Source organism: Cornus florida, unplaced genomic scaffold (assembly GCF_030987335.1).
Source record: "Cornus florida cultivar Cherokee Brave unplaced genomic scaffold, ASM3098733v1 CherokeeBrave_3.0.0_Hap2_Chr07, whole genome shotgun sequence".
NCBI lineage: Eukaryota > Viridiplantae > Streptophyta > Magnoliopsida > Cornales > Cornaceae > Cornus > Cornus florida.
Genome location: NW_026775577.1, coordinates 13,289,191 through 13,299,867, shown reverse-complemented (window position 1 = coordinate 13,299,867; position 10,677 = coordinate 13,289,191). Strand labels below are relative to the sequence as shown.

Genomic DNA, 10,677 nt, shown 5'->3' with positions numbered 1-10,677 from the left:
TGTTACTGGATTAAATCTTGAATTGTACTTTTTGCCGAGCAATTCAATCTATACTGTAGAGATTTGTTAGCTTTAGTTCCCTGGTTACATTGAAAAAGTTAAGTACATGTAGCCATTGATCCCACCTCTTGAGCCGATGAACAGCTACCGTCTCAGGAATAAGCTCGTGTGAGCACCTTCCATTAGTTCCAGGATAGTCATACATTGCTGGTTTATTCGAAAACCGGTTCTTTGCCTTGTCCCCTGTATTCAACCATCTTCCAACCAGCTTATCCTCCGGGCCATAGGTATCATTTCCGGGAATATAAGAATTCCCAATCCACTCGACAAGGTCCCAAGATAGCAGAAAACCCATCCCTGACATGTAATCCACGAAAGGGTTCATGCTAGCGCAGGGAATGACAAACCCATAGTACAAATCCAACCTCGGTAGTGGCTCTAGTGACAATGCCAACTGCGGGAGCCTTATGAAAACATCATCATCAGCCTTCATGACATAGTCATATCGTTGTGAGAGAACGCGTGGGAGTGAAGAGAAGTAGGTGTAGGTCTTGCCACTGTTCATGTTCTCGGAGCAGTTGAGAATGATAATGTCGTTGAAACGCAAGATTTCAAGAGCTATGAATATTCTTTGTTCATCCTTGGTGAGATTGCAAAAGATGAATTTTACGTCAATGCTAGCTATAGGAGAGGATTGGATTCCATAGACTAGTCGGAGGAAGTGTCGCTTATCGTACTTATCCGGGCGTGTCAGAATTCCGACCAAGATGCTGAATTGTACTTGTGAAGGAGGCTTTTCGCGGGGTGTGATGGTATTGTTGAGGGAAGATACACGAGGGGATTTTACGTGGATGTTGAAGAGGACGAAGAAGATGAAGAGGAGGATGGAAAGAGATGGCAATGCAGCCAGAATTAGACGCCTCCTCGGCATTATGTGGTCTGTTTTCATTTGTAAATCTATTTGTTTTCGCAGTGAGGTTGATCCAGATTTAACAAAGAAGACAATTTTACTTTATCTGAGGCATTCGGGTGGTGAAACTCATGCTTTTCTTGTTCCTGGACCCCATAATTTTCTAGGTTTTAAGCAGTTACTGCTTATGCAGCCCTGCATTCTTCACGTGAGAAAAGTATCTGAAGATGTTTTTGCTCATGCTAACCATGAAGGGAGTTGCTAAGTAGGTGTGAAGCATCTAGCATGTGTGTGTGAGAGAGAGAGAGTTATAAGTACATGTCACAATCTTCCAGTTTTGAATCACAAACTCCATCCCCTACCTAGTAAAAAGGACAGGATTTCCATCCACATTATCTACTTGGTGGTCATTTCTTTGCCCCGAATTCCTAGTACTATTTTTCCACGTGCTAGGGGTCATTGCTTGGTGTAACGGTAAAAATTTGAGCTACAACTTTAGTTTTGAGTATGAAAATGGAATAATGCCAAAGATTAGGTCAATCTATAACTCAAAACAAATATAGTTCTACTCTCCCCATATAAGTTAGTGCTGTTTTCAATATTGTGATTTATAGAAATAATAACATCCTCATAAGTTCTATGAACATTTTTCTAATGGTTTGTGAAATTGAGAGCCACTGAGTGCTACAAAATTCAAGAATGAAACAAGGAAGAGTAATTCTAACATAATGAATATATGTTATGAAATTTGGAGCAAAAAATCTTAAATTACTGTATAACTTCACTGGCATGCTATGAAGGTTGGCTCCATAGCATCAGAGCTATCTCTATCACACATTTCAGGACCAATGCCGATTACTCCTTCTTCCTGCATTATATCAGACATAGATCATTTCTATGAACAGATGAGAGAAATATATATATATATATATATATATATATATATATATATATCTTTAATTTTTCTCGAACATTTTCGTCGCAGAACATCTAACCTTTGCTAGATTTCTGAAGTATGTTGTAGTGTAATTTCCTGATGGGAAAAAAACTTCAATTAGATCTGCTAGAACCAGTTGAGGCTGAGAAATCGCTCCGTCAAACCAGTCTGCAAAAAAAAAAAAAAAAAAAAAAAAAAAAAAAGGTCCAGAAATAAATACCATATAAAAAATCAATTAGGTCGTATTCGATAATTATATATCAAATTAAACTAATTTTCTTCCTATTTTTAATTTCAACGTGTGAATTCCAGGGTACCAAATTGAAATGAAAATTAAAAATTAAAAATATATATTTTTTAATATAGTTATTATTATAGGAAAATCATTCATCGTGTAACATAAAAGTGTATATATAATGATGAAGAGATCACAAGAAAGATAGCTTACCAAGGGCATTGGTGGACTTTTGGACTCTTTTGTCAAATCTCCACAAGCTTTGATTTGTAAGAAAACCAAAACAAGATCTATCTTCAACATTTATATTTTGGAAAAAAGTGGAGACAGTGTAGCCAACTGGGTCTGTAGTGTAGGTTTCATCAATCACTACATCTACAAACTGAAAGGAGGAGAAGAATGTGTAAGTATTTCTGAAATAAATCACAAGTATTATGAAGAAAAATTCTTTTGAATATTTTCATAGAAGCGTGTGTATCACAAAAATCGTAGCCAGTGCATGAGGTTTTCGTCATTGCAGGATTTGGAAAGGGTCAGATGTACTCAATCTTACCTAACTATTAAGAGACTGTTTCCGATTTTGAATCCGTGACTTCGAGGTCACAATGAAGTAACATTCATCTTTATTATTTATAATATCTAGAAGACTATGTTTTAAGATTAGAATGATCAATGTACTAAAAAAGAATTAACTATAAATATATAAATTAGATTAGCTTATATAAATGTTAATGAAGAGTTTGTGCAACCCAAATAAATAAATAAATAAATAAATAAAAAGACCTTACACATAAGATGGCATGAAATTCTTCAAGGTCATCTGGTATAGAGATGTTGTAGGTGACTTTGTTTATGGAGTTGTCCACATTTAGTCCACCAGCATCTTCAACGTACTGCACCCAAGTTTTACAACAGTAAACAAAATATAATGATATATATATATATATATATATATATATATATATATATATATATTATCAGATGTGATAAATCTTGATTGTTGAATGTTTATTAATTAAAGAAATGCAAATGATAGTCAGATTGGTAAAAAATAACTGAATTGGTACTTGTTATTTGAAACAGAACAAATTCATTCATCTAACTGTTTCTTTAAACTATTACAAATCAGTCTGCAACTAATTACATAGTTCAAATCAAATTGGTACCTTTAATTTGTAGGTTTCTTTTGTAAAAGACCATACACCCTGCAAAAAGAAATATATATATATATATATATATATATATATATATATATATATATAAAATTTGAATAAGAGTGACACATGATTTTGTGACATCAATAAAAAGAAACACTAGGATAAAAAAGAAAGTAATATTTTCTTATAAATATATATCAACCATACATCATTGTACTCCAACCAAGCCACTGTTGGTTTAAACTTAGTTGTCTTGCTTGCAGCAACTTTGGTCAAGCACATATAGTTCTCTTTAATCTGCAAAAGAACCAATGTAGCAACTTTTGTCAAGCACATATAGTTCTTTTTAATCTACACACACACACACACACATACATATATATATATATATATATATATATATATATCAATGTATAGTAATGAATATGCCATGGTTAGAACTAAATTGTGATATCCCTTACTGCATCATAGACTTGATTTGCTCTGCTTTCCAAATTTGCAAAAACTCCCAAGTACTTGATCCACTCTGCTCTCTGAAAAGTAAGGTAATTTAATTAGACAGGTAGTCAGCATGACTATATTAGGAATTAAAATTCTCTCCTGGAGAGGTCAGGTGCACTAACGGCGGTGATTGGAACAATCACTTTTCGTGATGGATTCCACTTGATAGTAACAATCACCACCATTAATTCTGCATCATTCGTACATTAGTTTATAGAATTGGAATCATCGGCGTTACAAAACATCTATATAGGTTTTGATGTACATGCAGATTGCACACGTATGAGGAATGCTTGAGACAATAAGCTACTACATCAGTATCCAATCTCATCTCATATGTGGGATGAAGGCTGGTCCTCGAGTCTTGAGGCTATATTATTCAACGTATGAGATTTAACATTTACGCTGGTTCGATAAATTGGTACCTGGAGGGGATATTCCTCCCCGGAAGGGAAAAAAGTTGCAAAGTTGCAAGATTGAGGTTGATCATTGTTGCTAATGAAGTGTGCTGCAAATTGTGCAAGCTGTTGTGGCTCACTTTTGTTGACCATCTCTATCTGTCCTTCATTGTATAGTTTAAGCACACACTCTGAAGTGACCAAGTCTGATGTAATGGCCTTCAAGTTTCCTATTAAGCCCAAAATCTGCCCCAAAAAAGCAGAGTATGTGGTGAAATATAAAAGCACATAACATTGAGTACTCTGAGGACCACTTAGTTTGTGAATATCAGTAGGGAAAGACATGAATTTACGCTACTGTCCTCTATTTTTTGTTGGTATATATTTGATCCTCACTAGACCGTGCAATAGCGAGAATCTTGTACATTGAGTTTGCTCTTTATCCGGTCTATACTTTTTTTTGACATGGTATATTGTTATTCATTACATCACCAGCAAAAAAACAGAGGACTAACCAACTGCATAACTGTGGAGGCAAAAACAAGAAAAGAAGAGTAGAATCAAGGGTTTATACTTTAATTATCATTATCTACACGAAATGAAGAAAAAGATTTGTTGGTGTCACGCTGATGAACAATAATACATCCTCCGAATTCAAAAGATGTCAAATAGAAAATATATGAGTGAGAGCGTGAGACTCACCACATGATGTCATGTGATGAGACTCACACTCTGTATACAACATCTAGTTAGCATCATTCGAATTCGGAGGATGTATCATTTTTCCACACCGATCCAATGTAACAAGCTAAATGTTCCTCGATATCATATGGGCCTATTTTAGTTCTGAATCCCGAGTCTGATGAGTTGAAGCCTATTTATCCTTCATACATAGAGTCTCAGCTTGTTGGAGCCCATATGTAGTTTAATTGGATATTTGCTCAGGGTGAGCTAATGAAGATCAACAAGCCCAAACAAAGCTCAATAAAGTATAAACATCACAGTCACGGGCCCACAACAATGGTTGTGATTTTCTCCTCGCCATAATAATACAATGACACGTGTTTATTAAATTTAAAATATATAAAAAAAAAAACAAGACTTATTATTTCTTTACATATTCTAAATTTAAAATGACACGTGTTATTATATCATTATGTCACATGAGTATTATATCATTATGTCACATGAGTATTGAAGAGAGAGGGGACAAATATTGTTCAAACAATAATTATTCCTCTTAATTCTTAGAGACTTTTTAAAATTGGGATTGGAGAAAAATTAATTAAAATTTTAAACTAAATTTTTTTCAATTTTAATTTTCAAGACCCATCCAATTTGGTACTCCGGAACAGAAAATTAAATTAATTTATAATGACTCACAGAAAGCAGCAATCCTCACCTCAAAGAAAGAAACTGCAAATCCACGAAAGAAAATCAAGCCAAAAAAAATGTGGTTATTGTCAATATATACAAGTAAAGATAAGAATTTAAAATAAACATGACCTTATTTAAGAATAAAAGAGAAATAATTACGATGGATGAATGAAAATATATACTTGGAAAATACATAGTATCGATGGAGTAATTTGACAATGGGATAACAAATGATTTGATTCTTGCCGTGCAATATTTCGATCTAGCTGCCATCCTCGTATTATTCTGTCAATATAACCAAAAGCTTAATTATAAAATGTGCCATAAAAATTTAATTAAAAGAACTTCATTTATACTAAATCAAACAATCCATTTGAATATGTGTTGCTCTTACGTTCCACATGTGAATTTACACTTTTAGAATAATTTTTTTATTCACAATTCGAGAATTTAAGTATATCAATTATTGAATTTAGAACCATTTTTCTGTAATTATGAATAACTATATATGACTTTTATTTATGAATGATAATTATCATAATATAACCTCACTAATTTTTTATTTTTTTTTAAAGTTCTAATATATATTTTTTGAAAGTTAGCTATTGAACTATTGTTTTTCGTAAACATAGTCGATTCATTCATCCAAGCTAAATCTAAGAAACCATATATATATATATATATATATATATATATATTGGTGTGTGCGCAAAATTGAGGATTCTACTCCAAGTAATGATGGACTCAGAAAATTTTGTGAGGGGTAGCCTTTTAATTTGAGGGGACAAACTTATATAGTATGTCCATTTTTGTAACTCATAAATTTTTAAAAATTTAAAGTATAAAAAAAAAAAAATTAGTGGGGTGAATTATAATTTTAGTGGGGACATTTTCATAAATTTTAAAAAATTTGAAGTATAAAATATAAATAAAATAATTTCAACCGGACGAATTATAATTTTAGTAAAACATATTCATAAATTTTTTAAAAAATTGAAATATAAAATAAAAGGGTTAATTACATTCACACCCCCTGAGGTTTGCCTTATTGACAGCCAAATGAAAGATAGCCATTTTTTGAACAATGACACCCCCGTCAAATTTTGCATCCAAACAAAGCCTAAAAAGGAGTAAAATGTCTACATTACCCTTTAATACTTTATTCATATTTAATCTGAAAAATCAGAACCATTAAATTACCGAAATACCCTTTTTTTTTTTTAGGAAAAAAGAAAATAAACTACAGCTACCTACTTTCTCTCTCTAACCTCAATATCCTCAACCCATCGTCGCCACGACTCACATCTGCCACCGCCACAACCTCCACCCACAACCACCACCTCCACCAGGTTTTTTATTTTTCTCTCTCCACTCAACCATCGAATCGCAATTCTCCGTGGTTAACGCTACTTATCCGCCAATACGTCGTTTCTCACTGTAGATTTTACTCCATCATATCAAGAAGAGCCTAATAAGTGTAACAACCCAGTTCTGTGTGTGTGTGTATATATATATATATATTTTTTTTTTTATTCACAAGGAGTTTAGAGGATTTGCAGCGGCGAGAGGTGATGCACAGAGAGGAGGAAAGATGGTTGCTTCGATCCGACGAATATTCCGATCACCACGCATAGTCTTGTTGAGCCCGAAGATTGATGTTGGCTTGGAGAGTTCACTATTCACGAATGCTGCATCGTCATGCTCGCCGAATTCGTTGAACATATTGTCTTATCCCAATCGACATTCTCAAAATCCGGCGTGACGGCAATTTGGTTTTCATTACCATCTTCAACCCTCACTCTCCGGAGTTGACTAACCACCATCGCCCCTAGGTATATTAGTTGGTGAGCACTGGTGTTGTTGGCGGCGACAGAGAAGGTTGCAGTAGCCACTTAGGGTTTCGGCATTTGTTGTTGACTACTTAGGACTTTCAATTGCAATGGTCACTTTGGTGTTTGAGGATTTGCAAATCGTTGATCAGCGATTCAGGGTGATAGATGATCATCGATTTAAGGTGTTTTGCATTAGTGGGAGTTTTCAATGGGTTGCAGGGAATAGAGGTTGAAATGATGAATAACGTGTTTTGGTGGTATAGATTACATGAGATTTTTTTTTTAGGTAATCAAGGTGTTCAGTCGATTATTAATGGAGAGGAGGTGGCCGACGTACTTTGGAGTGATCATGTTTGGTGTTGTACATGGGGCTATGGTGGTTCTGGTGGTATGCTGCCAGTGGTCATGTTTGGTGTTTGACATGGGGCGCTATGCTGATGGCGGTTGTGGTGGTGTGCTGCTAGTGGAGATGTCAACCACCCTCTTCTTCTTTCCTTCCTCTTACCCCATGCTCTCTCTGTATATCTGTGTATATATATATATAAAAGGAGGGGATGATATATATAATTAAATGTATATAATATATATATCTGATAGGTAGTTTGGTAAATTAAAATTAGTGAGAAGGTTAAATCGGTAATTTTAATATTCTAATGGTTTAATTGACAAGTCAACGGGCATTTTAGTCATTTGATAAATGTCAGAGTGTTCAGGTGTGCCTTTGTCAAACTCAACAAACTTGAAGGGGTGTCATTGTTAAAAAAATAGTTATCTTTCATCTGTCTGTTAATATGACAAACTTCAGAGGGTGTAAGTGTAATTAACCCAAAATAAAAATATAAAAAATTTAGTGGATCATTGCCTCCACTGTTACTACGTTGATCCCGACTCCAAGGGAAAAAAATCAAAACTTTTTATGTAATTCAAATAAATAAAATGATCAAGGCTGTCAAATATGTAGACCTGTGACTACTGTCGGCATGACAAAAAGTGTACTCAGTACTCACAAAGAATATTCTATTAAGGGATTTTACTATTAAAAAAAAATTTAAAGGAAATTTCAACTTCAGTGATTAGTTCAACAAGACATGTCAAAATCATATTACCCACCTATTAGAGACTCTTTGTAGTCTTGTACACTAACCTTTTTTTTTTCAAACATCTTTTAAGCTAACCATCAAATAGAAAAATTTAGCTAACTAACAAACATAAATCTAGCTAGTTTACGAGTTTTAAAATGAAATTCACATTATTCAACAGTCCACCTGTGACGAATTTTCACTAATTCAGATTGTCAATGTGATCTAAAAATTAACTCGATAATGGATCTGGATTGTAGAAGCGAAAATAAAAACAAGGTCTATTGGGATATTCAATATTCCTAAGACGCTATGGTGACTTTTCATGAAGTCACGAAATCAAAAGAAAACAAATGCGGAAGCAAAAAAGGTGAAAATAGACCAAGTATGCCCCCAAGGGCAAAATGATCATTTTACATACAAACAAGGTCTTAAGAGATGTACGTCATCCCTAAGACACAAATATGGCTTCCCATGAAGCCACAGAACTTAAAAGAAAACAAAATGCGGAACCGAAGTTTTAAAAACCGACAAGTTTAGTCCTAGGGACAAAATCATAATTTTTAAAAAGTTATGGGTACTACCGAGCATACCATTGGATAGACAACAAAAAAATTAACAAAATTAAACTCGATAATCACTTGATTCGGAGTCCAGACGAGAGAAAAAGAGCAAAAACAAAATGAGTGTCGTCGCGGCCGTGAACAGTGTTTTGACAGCAGTGACAGTGCTGGGCAAAAAAAATGCAGAAACATTGTGTCGTTTTGAGACATTAAACGAAGAAAAATTTATTTTTGACGTGAAATTTTCAAAATACCCTTGAGATCACACTTTTTTTCTTGAAGAAGTGCGTATCAGAAAATCAAATTTAACACAGAAATTTTCGAGACTGAAACGACATTTTTTGGAACATGTGCACAACAATTGTAAGCATTTCTCTGCGCAACATAATATCTCCCTAATCAAGTCACTAAAAAACGCTACCCAAACTCTCAGTGAACACAAAAAATTGTTAGATAATCTAAGAGGAACGGCGTCATTGTGCGTTGTGTGATTGAATTGTCAACAATGGTATCCCGGAATAATTTCTCGCAAAATTAAGTCTCCCTCTAATGGAGAGGAATAAAAGAATACCTGGATAAGAAGATAACTCTTGCCGTCCATGCTGTTCTTGATGACCTTGAAAGTCTGGCCATAGTATATGTGGAAGTTTTGAGCATCTTCCGCTTTTGAAATGTTACCAAATTTCACATTGTTGGCAGCATTTACACCTTCAATCCACCCCCAAGTGCACAACAAAACAAGAAGCAAGAAATTTTGCAGAGAAAAACCACAAGAAAATGAAGGAAAACTTGATGGTGAAGGCATGGTAATAATTAAATGGAGATGAAAAACAAATGCTAGCTCCTCAAGTCTAAGAAGAATACTATATATATATATATATATATATATATATATAATGGCATGAAGAAAAGGGCAAAAAGTAACACCTACATGCCACTGAACATCAACATGAGATATATATATATATATATATATATATATATATATAATGGCATGAAGAAAAGGAGAAAAAGTAACACCTACATGCCACTGAACCTCAACATGAGAGAGAGAGAGAGAGAGAGAGAGAGTTGCAGCCTTTTAGGATGGTATAGTGTATATGGCCATATGATGGGGTAGTGGAGGTCATATTATTTCAACTAATTGTGAATTGTTTGATTACAAATTTGTTGGCATTCATCTGTATGTATATATGTGTGTGTGTGTGTGTGTCTATATATATGTAGTCGTTAAAAAAATTCTGACCCGTGAACTCCAAGTGTGACATGGTTGTCATCTTCTCTAAATCCCATTTCTGTTTGTTTCCATTCACGTACTTCAATTCCTTGTCTTTTGCGCACACCATGTGCTGTCACCAAGACCTTATAGTCAAAATTATCATGTGTCTCTTACCCTATTACCCTAACTAACTATATATATATATATGTATATATATATATATATATATATTTGGGAATCCGGTGTATACAGGGTTTTGTGCAAAAGAGTCCCTTCACATTGATAAGTAAAGTTTGGACTTGCCCTCGAAAAATTACTTGTACTTAAAAAGAGAGGTCGAATATGATACTTCAATTACGAGATATTAAGTTCAAATGACTTACTACTGAACCAAACCCGTAAAGTTTAACTATATATGTTATGTCCACGATCACACCTCACATGTCATAGTTGATAGATCAAACCTCGT

At 34.1% G+C, this 10,677-nt stretch overlaps 2 protein-coding genes across 2 annotated transcripts; both read right to left on the bottom strand.

The window, feature by feature from the left end:
* Nucleotides 1-43: 43 nt before the first annotated feature.
* Nucleotides 44-931, bottom strand: LOC132316272 (uncharacterized). Its single transcript, XM_059814780.1, has one exon. It carries the CDS (start codon nt 929-931, stop codon nt 44-46), a length of 888 nt encoding a protein of 295 aa, XP_059670763.1.
* A 532-nt stretch (nt 932-1,463) lies between these two features.
* Nucleotides 1,464-10,052, bottom strand: LOC132266434 (uncharacterized). Its single transcript, XM_059767308.1, has 11 exons — nt 9,561-10,052; nt 5,698-5,800; nt 5,541-5,554; nt 4,166-4,384; nt 3,701-3,772; nt 3,447-3,536; nt 3,249-3,287; nt 2,871-2,975; nt 2,296-2,464; nt 1,906-2,015; nt 1,464-1,778 (listed from the first exon to the last, which is right to left on the bottom strand). Exons 1-11 carry the CDS (start codon nt 9,792-9,794, stop codon nt 1,692-1,694), a joined length of 1,242 nt encoding a protein of 413 aa, XP_059623291.1. The 5' UTR covers nt 9,795-10,052; the 3' UTR covers nt 1,464-1,691.
* Between the last annotated feature and the right edge of the window lie 625 nt (nt 10,053-10,677).

What these genes read in the sequence shown, in the direction of transcription:
- LOC132316272 (XM_059814780.1), bottom strand. Translation starts at nt 931, where the DNA reads ATGCCGAGGAGGCGTCTAATTCTGGCTGCATTGCCATCTCTTTCCATC.
- LOC132266434 (XM_059767308.1), bottom strand. Translation starts at nt 9,794, where the DNA reads ATGCCTTCACCATCAAGTTTTCCTTCATTTTCTTGTGGTTTTTCTCTG. An exon ending in GGGAGGAATATCCCCTCCAG is followed by an intron (nt 3,773 to 4,165) that starts GTACCAATTTAT and finishes CTTACTTTTCAG; the next exon opens with AGAGCAGAGTGGATCAAGTA. An exon ending in AAAGTCCACCAATGCCCTTG is followed by an intron (nt 2,016 to 2,295) that starts GTAAGCTATCTT and finishes TTTTTTTTGCAG; the next exon opens with ACTGGTTTGACGGAGCGATT.